The following is a 15,685-nucleotide window of genomic DNA, read 5'->3' as shown; positions in this document are numbered from 1 at the left end:
GAGGCACAGGCAGGCTGTACCAGCAGTGCCCAGGTGCCCGGGAAGCCCACTGGACTTCCAGTGAGCAAAAAGACAATGAGCAAAGCCCAGGCTGTGCAGACGAGTTGGTCAGTGCAATATTCGTTCCTAACACACTGGAGTACCAGCAGGAAATACTTACTGGGGTAGTGCGGAGCCATCTTTCAGCAGCAAAGGATTAGGTACAGATAAAAGGCAGATGTGCGCAGATTGCTTCTTAGTAGCTTATTTGGCTAAAATTCAGAGTATGACCCCCCCCAAAAAAAAAAATCAGGAAAAAGCTAATTACGTTTTTCAATATTAAATCTTTATTATATACAAAAATATTTTGTTGGGAATTAACAGAATTTCACAATTTGTACATTAACGTTTTTTATGTTCGGCTGTGTTCGTTGTGAAAATATTAGCTGTGAAAAAGACAATGGGGGTTTTAGAAAACAAGTCACAATTTAAAAATGTCCTATGTATTAGCTGACTTTATCAGTATGAAGTCAGAATGCTAACAAGTCCCGTCTCCTAGGCCTGCTCTACAGTACTGTATTCAAACAACAATTAGGTACTAAATCATCTTCAGGTTTACACTAGAAAGTTTAGCTAACAGTTAAGATTTTTTTTTTTTTTTCAGCTAAAGAGAGAGTATTTTTTTTTTTACAGGAGAGCAGTTTTTGAAGTTTTACAAATACCAAATCCAGTTTAATTTAATACACTGTAGAAGAAAAAAAAAACCCAAACAACAAAACACAAGAGCTTCCCATAGGCAAAAACAGTTTTGAGGAGAAGCAAGGTAAGGAACGGCACGGTGACAGGCTTCTAATACACACGGAAATCCAAACACTTAACCAAGATTTTTACAGTTCTTACCCCAGTGTGGGAGAGCAGCAAATTTTTCTGTATTTTAAAACCTAAGGAAGCGCAGTCCCCCTTTTTACAGCACAGAACACAAGTGCTACACACAGGCCATGTATGATGAGGGCGTGGGGGTGAGGATGCAATGCTCAACATGCATTTTCAACGGGGTTAAAACGCATTTCAACTGTTATCTCCATATATAATTGTGTACAAGACCTAAACCAACAAAAAAATCAGTCAAATATTTTTCTTTGCAGGCAACAATGTTGCTGCTGCCCCCAGAGCTGCACAGAGCAGCCTCACTCATTTTGCTCTGCGGTTTGTATCATGTAAGAGGTCAAAGAACAGAGAAGTTACTTGGGTTTTTGGAAGAGGTTTTACTATGTTGTATGTAACTCTTGGCTACTTACGGAGCGGATCAGCCACGAGGACAGCTAAACGTGCATGGACAAGCATTACCATGGAGCTAGTGACATTAAAAGGAAAAGGATAAATGGGAGAAAGTGTTTCCAGGATTATTCTGACTACAGTAGCCCAGCAGGTTGGCCAGTAAGTATTGCGCATCCAACCACTGCCTTGGCAGCAAAAGGAACTCCATACCCAGCTAGCATGGGAAAGGGTTAAAAGTATCGAGAACAACATTCACATTTACTTCAAGTGTAATTTATTCTACAAAATACAAATATTGTTGAGACCCTGCTGAAAAAAATAAATCTATTTGGAGGTGAAACTGCGTAACAGCCTTCACCGAGTGTTCAGGAGATTAAAGTGTAACATCTTAAAATTCTCCCACCGTGGAGAATGCAGGTAAATTAGCAGATACCATCTGAATTACCTGTGGTACTTAGCCCTAAGTTTTATTCTTCTGCGTGTGTGAGCACACACATGAGTGTGCTTTTAATATGTTTGGAAGCCAAAGCTGCCTCTGACAACTGGTTATTGTACAAGTGTTTTCACTCTTTTTAGTGTCTGTCTTGGGACTGAAAACAGTAAGTTACAGCAGTTGAGAATCCCAGACAATGCCCATCGGTAACCTTGTTAAAAACACATGAAAACCAAAAAAGAGAAATTCAGCAAAAAAAAAAAATAAATAAAATTGGGCCAGGACTTCACCACCTTCAGTAATGACAGTCCACCAGAGAACACAAATGAAAGTACCTTTAGCTACAGCAATCCTTTTAGCGGCCCAGGAGAGGTTTTGTGTAGGGACTGACGGCTGGAGGGCATGAGTTTAAGGCAAGAGGCCTAGCAGACTACAAGTCTTTGTATCCAGTAACCACTACCTAGACGAGGATAAATTGATTTCTCACCACTTTTGCAAAAGTAGTATCATGAAGTTTGGCAAGAACAATACGGTACTTTAGCTCTTCAGAATTTGGGTGAGGCAAGAAACCCTGCATGAAGCAAACAGTCCATATAGATGTTCGCACGACAGATGCACCAGACCTCCACCGGTAGTTGGTCTTAAAGCTGTACCTACAGGCACAACGCGTGACGGGGAATCTACTGCAGTAGGCACTATGGCTGTACTGAGGAACAGCGTCTGCCTCAAGTTCAGTCTGAATGAAGAAGCAAGATCAAGAACGCCCGGGTGGGAAACCAAGGAATAGGAAAAGGAAGTTTGAATTTGTTTATGTTTACAGTAAGAGCTCCCGTAAATACAGGTAATAACCCACATCACCCGATTTCTGGAGCGCTGCTCTACTTGATCACTCCTCCCTGCTCCATAAGCACAGCAGAGGCAAGCTTGGCTCTGAAGGGGACCTAGCCAGGAATTTTCTATTTCAAAGAGGAAAAAAGTTTCCTGTTTCTTATCTAAGTCACCTTCTTCAAAACCAAACCAAACCCAGACGACTTCCTGAACACTGAGCTGCAGGCAATTCGTACAGCAAGTCATTTAGGTACGATTTTAGAAGATGCAATGAGTTAGAACTATACAGAGGATTGGGAAAAAAGTGTCCCATCCAAGTGTCACATCCAAGATGTGACAGTTTATATAAACACAAATTCAGAAGCGATGAGCTGATCTGCCAACACGCTCCACAAGGCTTTGTAAGGCCAAGGACACAGAGCTGCCCCGGCCGCAGAACACAGCACAAGCTACGGATACTGCATCGGTTATAAATTCCATTTCCCTCACTTGCGTCGGTCTTTGATTCTCCTCCAATTTTACCTTCATTTTATATTTGCAGAACATTTTTAAAGACCTTTATAAATCTGTGCAAGATGACATACCCCATTATAATTATCCCACTAAACTTTAATTGAGTGCATGTCGTCACACGATGTAGAGCCTAAAGCAGACCTGCTAGTGTAACATCTAGAGACGGCAAGGTAATCACTTGGGTACACACGCACCAAAGTATTTACATTAAAGTTGAGACTGGTGCACACTTAAGGGAATTTTTTGGTGCATTTAAGGAAATAACTTGTGGCTCTCGGCATACCGACCGTACTTCTATGTATAACTTTTCATTCACAGGGCAACTACAGTGTTTCTTCTATAAGTCTCTATATGTACAGAATTTTACAGCACCTCATGCACTCTCCAAAACAGATAGAAATTACAGATAAATATAGAATTTTTAGATTGAAATATCTGTATATTTAGAAAAATATACATTAGTAAACACAATAAACCAGGTAGAGAAGTGTACCAGTTCTAAAGTCTCACATGCAGGTACATTTCTGGATTAAGTCATGGTAGCTTAGTCATGAGCTAGCAGACGTGAGCATTTTTTGTTTTACCATCCACATACATACATATACACAGACAACTATTTGATAATTTACTTTTCTAAACTACTTACATATTTATCTTGTGATACATACCACATATCTTAAACATTTAGCAGCATCTTCACCTCGCTCAGACACACCTATTGTTATCATTAACAGTCAATGTAAAAAGTTTTCCTGTTAGTATCTGGAAAATGAATGTTTAGTACAGAATGAGAAACACAAAATCCTACTTATTTTAACTCCTCCAAACTACTTCCGACAGCTGTTATCGGAAGTATTTTCACTCACTCAAAACTAGCCGTCCATAGTGTCTTTCTCCCCTAATTGCGTAATGTACAGGTCTCTACCGAACATCTGATGGAGCACAGCCGGACAGGTAGAGACTATCAGTCACCCCTGTGTGTATACTGAAATGGCTCTGTCATTCTAAGAACCTCAAATAATGCTCTTTTAAAAAAAAAAAGTCATTCTCACTTTAGTCATCCTACCAGTTAGTGACAAGCTAAGCAGAATATCTGATGAAAACTGGATTTTGCTGAAAAACAAAACAAAACAAACCCCACCACCACAAAAACAAAACAACCCCTCTCCCCCATCATCAATACCTGCCACTCCGAACTCTCAATTTTCAAGGTTTAATAAACAGATGCAAGGACTGTGCTGTCTGGTTTTGTTTTGCGGGGTTTTTTTCCCTTAGAACCTGAATGCGGACATCCTATTAAACCCCGCAGACATGTTGACACAAATCTGCGTACCACCTAAGCAAGCCATCTTCTCTTACTGCGTCAGAACTGCACTTCTCACTCCCACCTACACTGGCCCCGGCACACGGCCAGCCACGAGGCTCCACCCTGCAAACCGCTTCATTTAAAAACCCTCCCTGTGAACCTGCGGGGAAAGCTGAAGCTTTGGCAAACACACGGCGATTTGGAGATTGGTAACTAGGGGGGCTCTTTTGCCAGTATCCTCTCTGGGATGGAAACAGAAGGAGTAGAGAGGTTTTCCCGACTAAACCTTGGTGCCCAGTTTTCATGTGTTTCATTTGTTTAAGGAAATTTATAGGAAAAAAAAAAAGATGAAAATAAGTGATATGTGCAATATAAAGTACTACGGTGTGGAAACTGAAGAATCTTCTCATTCCAGTCATTAGGGAAGAGTGAGCGCAGCCCACTTTTGGCATCACAAATAGAGTATTTTCTAACTCTTAATGAAAAGGCATCGTATCTGTCCGGACAGCACATCTTACAGCACGTGTAGGTCTCCTATTACACAGTACACAAACACAGTTTAGTCACGTTCGGCATATAGCGCCAACAGCAAATCATTAAAATGGTCGAGCAACAGCTCCGCTATCATTGCTGCTACATACAACACTCCATCCTTTTCTCAGAGCCGCCTCTGAGCGACAGGATCACAGAACGTGGCTCCTGGGAAAGGAAAACGAAAGTCTCACGCTGGTGCCACATTTAAAAGCTCTGCTGAACTTAAAACAAAACCAGAGAAAACGCATCCTGAAAAGTATAACAATAAAACACAGTAGTGGTACAAATTTTCCGTGGAGAATTTCAGACTCCCTCTACAAGACTGAAATCTCAGTATTAAGAGCCACAAAGATTACCTGTGCTATACACAGTTTCGACTAATGTTTTCCACGTACACTGGGATCTCAAGCCCTCCCTGCCCCCTTCCCCCCACAACAACTAACTTTATAGGATTTTTAAAATCACCTGTAGCGTACAGGTTTGTCTGAGACTTACACTTTTCCCTATACTGCATCAACTCCATTTTTCTTTTCCTTGTGCACATGTAAGTCTTTAAGAGCCCCCAAAGCAATACTGTTTTACAGTGCCTAAGCCGCTCTTCCTTCAGAAATAGTTCTGAGGAAGCTGCCTTTTGATAGCATTCCATGTCACACCTTGGTGGTGAAAAAGAATTTGGAAGCCGGGTGCCGGTCACCAGATGGAAGAGGAATTAAACAAATAGATGACTTTGGTTTAGACACCTAACCTGGTAAGTGATGACGCATGTTCCTATGTACAACAGCTGACATTGTAATATCAAATATTGTCACAAAAAGAGCTAGTCTTAGCGACGAGCTATATTTTCCTTTTGTTCTCGTTAAGCAGAAATTTACATCAGCGTAAGTTTTGATCGATGAACTTCAACCTAATACAAATTATATCAATGAGCCTACTAAGGGGAGAATTGTCACTAAACAAAAGGAAATATGTCGTAAAACGAAAACGTATAAACAACACTGCTTTTTAGCAGGAAGCTTCCAATTCACAAGCTATCTAACAAAAAATGCAATTAAAAACAATTAAGAACAAAAAGCACAGAAATTCCATTACATCACACTCATAAGAATACAGCAGTTGATCACACACAAATATCCAAAAAGATAATATAGAACCCAGCTAGATTTCACAGGAAATTAAGCCACAGATCACTACACAAATATCAAACAATGTCCTAAGAAAAGAGAATGCCCGCCCCCATTTTTTTCTTTTTTTTTTTTCCTAAAGCAATGTGTTTTTGCAGGTGTGAATAAATACTCCTAAACATTAAGCGTCACTCTACAAGGCTCCGTGTTACCAGGTTCTCTCTCCGGCTACTTGACCGTTATTCAAATCGCACTGAATTACCTTGCGTACAAGCTCTCTAACGTCAGTACTTCACCTGTACTGGGTGAACTGGTTGGCTCCCAAGAACAGCCTAATAAGCAGCTTGCAAGGGATTGCTTTACGTTGTTTCAAGAGGAACCTACACAGCAGTCGTCTAAATCAAGCGACGTCAAGAATTTGTGAAACATCAAGAATGCACCAACATTAAGCCGAAAGAAGCCGGAGCAATGGAGCTGGGTGTTGGCTGCTGCTTTTAAGATTGAAAATTCTGCTCCCATGAAATTATTATTTTTTTAAGGAAGAAAAAAACCCCAAAAGAAATTAGTGTTCCTTCCTAATAAGACTAATAAGACTTTTGACCAGTTAAACACTGACGTTAACAAGTTTTACAAAAATTGTTTCAAGTATCCTTTTTTTAATCACAGTGAAAATGTAAGACCAAGACGTAAATGTTGAAGTGAATGACTGAAAGTTTCTTAGATGAAAAAGGCAAAGGTACTAAATCAAAACATATAAAAATGCTTAAACGCATTTCCTTCATGTGATATGAATAGAAAGGTTATCTGTAAAAAGTTAGAAAAATTAAAATAAATTACATATTTAAGTACACTTTCCCTTCAACTTTTTTATAAAAATTCAGAACAGTGTACTGTTGAATATACACAGAGTAAAAATGCACAGGTGCCGTAGGTTATCGTTGGTATCTACACAACGTCACGTTAGCATATTTGCTGCAGCTGATTTTATTTGTTACTTAAGCTCCTCTTGAGAAATCTCAATATACCCAGCTAATTGGGACCCACTGTGGCTCCAGCCGCAGTCTCTCGATGGCAGTCTGGAGCTTCTCGAAGGCTTTGTCCAGGTTGTCATTTACAATGGTCAGATCAAAGTAGTGGTTGTAGGCTCTCTGGATCCGAGCACTTTCATCCACGGTTTTTTTCAGATCGGTGTCCTGTTGAAGAGATGTTAAAGATTACTGAGAACAAAAGACTTGTCAAATCCTTACAAATATAGAAGCATCTCTTCGTCACGCACTGCAACTATTTAAAGCTATATAATGAATATATCTTAAAAATAATGAAAGTTTTTTTTTTTTTCTTATGGTAAATCCACAAAAACCATAAGCTAAAATGCATTGAAAGGGCTGAAAATGTTACGTGCTGGGCCAATAATATTAAATATGGCCACCAAATGTTTGCAAATCTTGCAGTTTTCAAGAAAGTCAATAGAAGCACATGAACTTGGGTTGATCTGAACAACGGGCAGTTCATCATTTTGTACGTGCAACTGACGATCCCATCAGAATAAAATGAATTCTTTAGGAACGACTGAGTCAATCAGTTACGTAAATACATTGATGCCCTTTTTTATTTCCATGGAAAGCACCCAAACCCCCAAGAATTTAAATTAGTACGAAATGAAAGACAATGAGAGATACATTTCTAGCAGAACAAAGCTCTAGAATACCCTATTGCTTTCAGAGGCTACATTTCAGCCCTGCTCACCTGCCATCAGCTCCCCATTTGTAAACTACTGCTGCATTATTTCAGTTCTGACATGAGCTGCAAAATATGCAGGAAATTTATGTTCCTACATTATGAAGCCTTCATGAAGTGCTGCCACTGAGCAGTTTTTTTATGTTTCGTTAATCCTACATTCTTAGAAAATGCCTCTCCACTTTTGCACAAAAGCAATTTTTTGTAACCGGTTATGAGATTTGTCCCCTTGACCATATTTATTTTAATATTTTCAAGTCCTGATACAGTTGTCAATACAAAAGCCAAAATGAAAAAGTAAGTCTGCGAACAGCCTTTCCTTCACAGTAAATGAAGGAGACACGCAAATGTAGCACCACAAGAGCCAGAACGTAATACTTTAAACTACATTGGTTCTTCATTTGTTCAGGAAGTACAGGAATATGAAACAGGAAATCACACTCTTTCTACGCATGTGTACAGATATGATTTAGAATCCATAAAGATACAGAAATGCATATTTTAAAAACTAACTATCCTCTTTATTATTCATAAGGACAAGGAAAACAAAGGCAAGGAAGTCCCTTAGGGAACAGATTATTAGGAAATACAGGAATTTACTATTATAGTTGTCTGGACAGTTTTAATCTTGCCTTCTTGTATATGCATCACAAAATTCAAGGTTCATTTGGGGCAGGGAGGAGGAAAAGCCAAGCACCCACAGAGATACTAGAATCTCTAATAGCCAGAATCCATGACTAGATTCTGGACCACATGACGTTCTCTCATGTGGTTAAGAGAATGGGATCTCACAGGTTTTGAAAAGAAAAGAAAAACAAAAAAGACTAAAAATCCCATATTCATTTAGTGGAAATTAACCCACCCCCATTTTATTGCTTTGAATGCCTTATCAGCATTATACAAGGTACTGCTACTATCTAAGCTGTAGCACTCTTGTGAGTTTCCGCAAACCAGGGCTTTTCTCAGATGGGGCAGTTGTGCTGCTGAACACAGAGGACGGGTGTCTTAACTGCTCCGTCTGGCTTTTTTTGCTTTGGTCCTGCAGCTGGGAAGGGTCATGCCCATACAGAAAATGTATAATTTGCTGCGCTGCAGGAAGCATGTCTCATTTCGCTCTGCTACACACTGTGTCTCAGAAAAGGAGAGAAGATCTAATGAATAAAATGTGCCACTTCGTTTTACATGACAAACCCAAGGAACGTAAGGGGCAGAGAAGCTATTCAACACTTCTTCTGGCAGCTCCCAGCCACTCTCACTGCAGCACATGCTTGTGGAAACAAGGCTTAATTGCGTTCTGTGGGGGTTTTTGTGTGTTGGGGTTTTTTAGTTTGTTTGGGTTTTGTCTTTTTTCACTCAGGCTGCAGTATCTTTCCTAAGGATTAGAGATTCCATTTTTAAAGCACACCTATATAAGACAAACCTGAAGAAAACATTTTGAGGGGGAGAGATAGGGAAAGTGAAGGAAAGACATTTACATAAAAGAACAATTCCCACCATCAAATATCTATGCAAATAATCAAAGGTGACACTTCCCAAAGAACACATTAGAAGTAATTTTTGTAATCAACACTTCTCTGTAAGAGGTCTATTTTTAAGAAAGAAGCAATCTGCCTTATATATAGTATTTGATTAACTTCTACTAAGTAATCAGCAAAAGCATTGCCTAACTTTTCTTAGAGACATGAATTTCAGAACAAATTCCATCTAAAATGAAAGTAAAAAAAAAATACATCTAAGAACATCCTGTTCAAAGCAAACTAAACATGAAAAAATCTGCTTACAGTGAGAAGTTTGGTTGTAATTCCAGCATCTACCACAGCCTTGTGCATAGCACGCAAAGTCTCCAACTCTGGCGCAGCAATAAACACTACATAGGGCATGAATTCTGAAGTCCTCAATATTTTCAGGGCCTAGGAGCAAAGAAAAAGAAAAAAACCACATAGTTTGAGAGTGACTCACCACGTGTCCCCATTACTCAAGGGGCACTGCAAAACTAGTCTGTTACAATGGGCAGAAACACATAAGCGAAGATTTTTATTTCTATTTTAGAAACTCCTATGCTGCCTTTTGAAATGCTCAACATCATTCTTTCCTTGGCTAAAAAGATTATTTACTCCTCTGCAAGACTCCTCTTCCATACAGAATCTAAGTTGTTTTTAATTCCATCTTTCTAACTCATTCCAACTCAGTGCCACAAATGCAAGAACCCAGTTAATACTGTAATCTCGAAACCAGATAAGAAGCCTTCAAATGTAAAGGCAGATCTCTGCAACGTTACATTCCTACACTTGTAGTGTAACATTATAAATGATATACCTGTGGATTCACGTCCAAGATGCAGGTCCTTCCTGTCTGAACAACTTCAAGGATGGAATCAATTTTGGTGCCATAAAGATTTCCTTCATATTCTCCATGCTCTAAATATCTGCCAGCTTTGATATCCATCTCCATTTCAGCTCGTGACACAAATCTGTACGCTTGCCCATCCTTTTCATCATCCCTTGGCTTTCGTGAAGTAACTAAACAAAAAAATTAAAATATAAACTGAATGTTTTCTTTTTATATTTGGAATACAAATAGGACACCGGGCTGCCTATGAAGTTAGGGAGAGTATAATACACATTAATATACAACTATAATTGCTCCATATACAGATTAATCAATTGCTGTAGTGCAAGTTTCCAAACTGAGCCCCTCCTGTTCCCTTTATTTTTATTCTTTCCTGTTGCTTACCCACCCATTTGCTTATTTCCTTTCTATTACTCCTTCACACCATATACAATGCTCTTTCATATCTTCTTTTTGATTATTCACTTAATAAAATAGTTATTTAAGTGACTTGGAAATCAAATGGAAATTTAACTCTCAAATGCCAAACGTACTTCCGAAAATGACTGAGCACACATCAAAATCTGCTCCAACCCATCTCCCAGACTTTAGCACACACTTTGCCCTGTTATTCGGGGTAGAATTACCTGAGCTAGCTCTAAAGAAAATCAGCTTAAATATCAGAAGCCCGGCCACCGTAGCACAATTTTAGTGGAGTGCAGCTAATGCTGCCTTCCAGGACAACTTACCCTTTTTAAAGCAAGGTAAATTCACCGCAGAGAGATTAAAGCAAATAATTAAGTAAAACATTAGCAGCTATCTTGGGTATTGGCTAGACTGTGCAGTACAGACATTATTTAAGCAAGAAAGTGAAAATAAATAAAATTTAATAATAAAAAAAATCAGCTTATTACCCACTTTGCTGTCCTATTGTCATATTATCTGCCCACTACTTGCATTTAATTAGATTTGAACTCTAGAATATATTAAACATAAGAGTGAATGGATCCCTTTGTTAATACTTGTATCACCACTTAGTGCCGTATCACCACTTGGTGCAACTTGGTAACACAAGTGGAAAGCATTCTCCCCCTTCCAGTAATTCCTATCAACTTCAGCATTACAGAAAATGCACGTTCCAGGAGAAATGATCTTCTGAAGCCATTAGCAATAAGCGTTATTACTAGAACATCTAGTTTTAGCCAAGATTCTATAGAAAGATGAAAACTATAATTGTTAATACAATACAAATAAATCTTATCAGTTTGAAATAAATTCTGGAGAATGAGCTTTAACAGTTTACAGCAAGAAGATGAGTTCGGCTATCCATGCTGAAGAAAAAGAACACAGCACCATCTGATAGATTAGAGCTCAACACCAAGGACGTGCTTCTCCCCATAGCAAAATGGATCCGATTCAGCCATTTAAAAAACAAAAACAAAAAACCAACCCTCCCCCCACATATTCGTTTGTGAATAACCATGAGAATTTTCTTCTGATCAGAGAAATCGAGCCCAACTAAGATTACTGATTATCCTACTTAAAATCTAAATCTAAAGTAGAGAGGATATTCTATGTACAATAACTATGTACTGCATGCGCATGAGTAGATTGTCAGATTGATAGGTTGGAAAAGTTAATTTTTATGCCTTTGAAGGGTGTTCAAGAGCTCCAAGCGAAAGCATTTTATCACTGCGTTGCATTACTTATATATATTTAAGCATCTATATAGCATTTTAGAGAAACCAGTAATTCTGAGGGCTTTTTAAAAAGGGAATAAAGAATTTTAGAAGTAATAAAAAGTTTCTTACTGTTTTGCCAATATAAAATAATGAGATTCACACAGGGGAGGATTTCTTTAAAAAGTAGCCCTGAGAAGTCAACATTGTTATCAGTCACACATACCAATTCTTAGAGCCCTGGCTGGTTTTGGCGTTAGAGATTCAGCAAATTACAGAAACTGGTTTTCTCATGTTGCACAATTTATCTTTAAGACCTGTCCCTCCTCCCCTATTATCAGATCTACTCCTTGCCCACTGAAAACAGAAAGGCACAGACTGGTTTTGAAACTGTGAAAAGCAGGTTGCAGGAGGAGAATAGTAAGTAGCTAGGGGAGATTTCTCTGGTCAGCAGTCATACTGGGGGGAGTTAAAAAAAATAAAGATCTTGTGAATGAGCAAAGTAACTATGTGGAAGGAAGGCAAGAAAAGAAAACTTCAGTGAGGGAGGAGGTTTTTTCTGAACTTGACAGGGAGAAAAAGATCCTGGGCTTGAGGCTAGATGTATTAAAACATCAGACTATCACACAAATCGTGGAGATCACAAACACTTCAGTTTTACTGGAAGTTTGTTGCTTTTCCCTACATTTCTAATACTGAAGTAACAATTTATAATACCTAGGGTGCTTCTACAGATGGAAAACTAAACAGCAGACCTGAGAAACTCCACTGGCTATTCATCACAGAAGACTACAAGGAAACTTCTAGAATCCCCTCAGTAACTGATGCTGACTTTCACTGAAGAAACATAGCAGACTGAAACACTGCACATGCAAAAATAGCTCTTCTGCAGCATCAGTAACATTTAATTGCTAGTTGCAAATATTTTCACTGTCATCATATGTTAGTTCAGTTGTCTGAGAAGACGAAGAACCTTTTTCTTTTCCCACTCTATACAACTTTTATACTGTGACAAAATTACTCCTACCCTGAATCACTGGGATAAATATCAGGTATTTTCCAGATAATCAGAGACTCACAGCAGGATATTACAATAGGAATGGCGACAAAACTTACATGGCACTGTTGTTCCAAATCTGGTAGGATTCAGTACTATAAACCTGTTCTTCAAACTCCTTCGCCCCACTCCTTGGGCCCCAATTAAGACCAGTGTCTTCCTCTGAAAAGGAGGCATTTTTGCTACTTCCTCATAGATCTGGATTTCATGACGATCAAATTCTATATTGACAAATGTACAAAAATAATAGTTAATACACAGTCAGTACTTTAAGAAAAAAAATTTAAGCAGTCCTGCTATATATCAACACACCACATGTGAATATAAATAGTACTCAAAGGGCATCAAGTCTGATAAAAGCTTTCTTGCTTTAAATTGGTATGGGAATAAACCCCTTCATGGACAGCATAAGGTCAGATTATTACCTTTACTTCAAAGGAGAAAATTTGACATTGAATCAGAATGAGAAAACTGTCATTAACAATTAGTGAGCTTTCACAGAATGGTTGAGGTTGGAAGGGACCTCTGCAAGTCACCTGGTCCAACCCTCCTGCTCAAGGAGGGCTAACTGGAGATGGTTGCCCAGGACCGTGTCCAGATGGCTGTGGAATATCTCCAAGACGGAAGACTCCACAACCTCTCTGGGCAAACTGGGCCAGTGCTCAAGTCACCCTGATGGTGGAAAAAGTGTTTCTTGATGCTCAGAGCGAATCTCCTGCATTGTTGCTTGTTGCCTCTGCTCCCTTCACTGGGCTCCTCTGAAAAGCGCCTGGTTCTTTGCACCCTCCCTTCAGGTATTTATATCCGTTGATGAGAACCCTCCCAAAGCCTTCTCTTCTCCGGACTGAGCAGTCCCAGCTCTCTCAGCCTTTGCTCACAGGAGGGATGTTCCAGTCCCTTCATCATCTTCATGTGTCCATGTATCTCTTGCACTGTGGAGGAGCCCAGTACACTTCAGGTGTGGCCTCACCAGTGCTGAGTAGAGGGGAAGGATCACATCCTTCAGCCTGCTGGCAATAAAGCTTTGACTTTTTTTTTCCTTCTCTTTTAACTCACAGTTTTTCTGACTTCCACCTACCAAAAGATGGACTCAGCACCACCATATCTCCACTGGCCACTATTGCTTTTAAACCATAAAAACCACCTGACCTATCAAATTTATAATCATATATTTTACTGCAAGTCTTTCAGCTCTGGAAACACTAGACTCCGCAAGTTTAGAAGCCTAGAGAACTTTGATTCATATGTAATATTAAGAGATACCTGCATTTCTTGTAGTGAGATACATCATTTTTTTCTTTTTTTTGCTGCTTATCGTTCCGCAGAAAGGCCCTAGAAATAAAAATTGAGACAAACTCATAATTTTTGTTAAACGTATTTTTCCAAGGCTTATTTACATTAACATATTCAATTTAACCTTATTAAATCTACAAGGACTATTGTAGAATTTTATATACTCTATGGCAGAAGATCACATCTATTTTCATACACATCAAATGGTATGGTAAGAATCAAACACAGAGAAAAAGTTAATTTTCCTAGAAAGCTTTGTAAAAAGCAGCAGAAAAATCCATCAAACATGTTTAATTTATTAACTTTCAGTGAATACTATAAAAATATAATTTAAAAGAAAGAGAGCTAATTCTTATGCCTTTCCCACCTCATATAGCTTTTCATCAGCAGGTGGCAAAACTGATTCAGGTATCTGCGAAGACTAAGCATAGACTTTAGCCTTTGTCCTTCAGTCAAAGCCAAAATATAATAATCAGTGTTTCGCAATATTTTGTGTATTCTCACACATTAGTTTTCTAGTATCTGTGAAGGCAGGAAAAGCAAAACAAATGGAGGCAGAGAAGAATCTATGCCTGAAATTCATTAAATCTCACCTGAGTTGTCCCAGTCCCTCCTAACAAAGGCCTTTCTCTTCTCTTCCAAGAACTGGCTAGGAATAAGCCCCGCACTTCCTCCTTCTTTGACATGACTAGCCTGGGGGGGGTGGGTGCAGAAAATCACAGGTTACTTATCAGAAGCATTTTTCTCATCAAGGTGGTGTTGAGTGACTTTCACACTGCCAGAGTTTCTCAATGGTAAGTATTGATGCATTTTACTTTTTTTCTCAGTGGCATGATCTGCATAGCAATACTTGCAACTCACTATATTGGTTTAACTCATTTCATTTTTGCCACCGATCGAGTGTTTAAGATTGATTTCCCCTGGACTCCCACAGGCTACAACTGGAGAATTTGAAAAGCAACACAGAAGACAGAATGCAAGCTAAATGTCAAACTACTCCAGAGTTTTGGAGTGTCTAACTCCTGAAACTAATTAACTCAGCAGTAATAAATTTTCTGTCTTCCCTCACACTTTTTAGTCTCTTTCTGTTATTACTGTCACTGACAAGCAACAGAATTCAGCAACGGTTGTTGATGTATATTCAAGTATTTTTGTTGCTTTTAAAGAAGTCATATATATATTGCCCTCAAGTAACAACTGGCTCACTATTCCTTGTTATCTAGCAAAAGGGTGAGCAATTTAAGGGTAGAAAGGGAAATTAATAGTGCTAAACTCTTTGCCTAGATTGCCACTGCCACTTGCAATTTTGAGTATCTGTCTCAGTTGAGAAACGTTTCTTACAGGACCACTTGTCCCACTTTCAAAGGCACTGGTAATGCTTAATTGCATGTATAAAGTCTTACAAAAAATAAAGATAGGGTAAGACTGGATTACATTTCTACTGAAGGACTGAATATGACCTTAAAGCAGGGTGAACTGTTCATACTTGAAATAGTGCCAAACACTTGGATTATGAACATGCATGTTACAGCTCACAGACATCAACCACCACTGTGGAAATAAAAGATACAGCTTCTCCAAATACCTATGTCTCACCCC

The 15,685-nt window shown here is 38.9% G+C and overlaps 1 protein-coding gene across 2 annotated transcripts in view; it reads right to left on the bottom strand.

The window, feature by feature from the left end:
* Window positions 1-354: 354 nt before the first annotated feature.
* The window catches only part of PALS2 (protein associated with LIN7 2, MAGUK p55 family member), a 61,455-nt gene continuing 46,124 nt past the window's right edge, over window positions 355-15,685 (bottom strand). For both annotated transcript variants that reach the window (XM_063325028.1, XM_063325027.1), the window contains exons 7-12: window positions 14,680-14,779; window positions 14,057-14,125; window positions 12,853-13,014; window positions 10,046-10,248; window positions 9,511-9,639; window positions 355-7,185 (exon numbers count right to left, since the gene is read on the bottom strand). In XM_063325028.1, coding sequence (XP_063181098.1) covers window positions 7,009-7,185; window positions 9,511-9,639; window positions 10,046-10,248; window positions 12,853-13,014; window positions 14,057-14,125; window positions 14,680-14,779 — 840 coding nt within the window. In that variant the 3' untranslated portion in view covers window positions 355-7,008. The remainder of the gene's footprint in view (window positions 7,186-9,510; window positions 9,640-10,045; window positions 10,249-12,852; window positions 13,015-14,056; window positions 14,126-14,679; window positions 14,780-15,685) is intronic.

The sequence above is a fragment of the Chroicocephalus ridibundus genome, chromosome 2 (genome assembly GCF_963924245.1).
Source record: "Chroicocephalus ridibundus chromosome 2, bChrRid1.1, whole genome shotgun sequence".
Taxonomy (NCBI): domain Eukaryota; kingdom Metazoa; phylum Chordata; class Aves; order Charadriiformes; family Laridae; genus Chroicocephalus; species Chroicocephalus ridibundus.
This window is presented reverse-complemented; position numbering and strand designations above follow the sequence as displayed.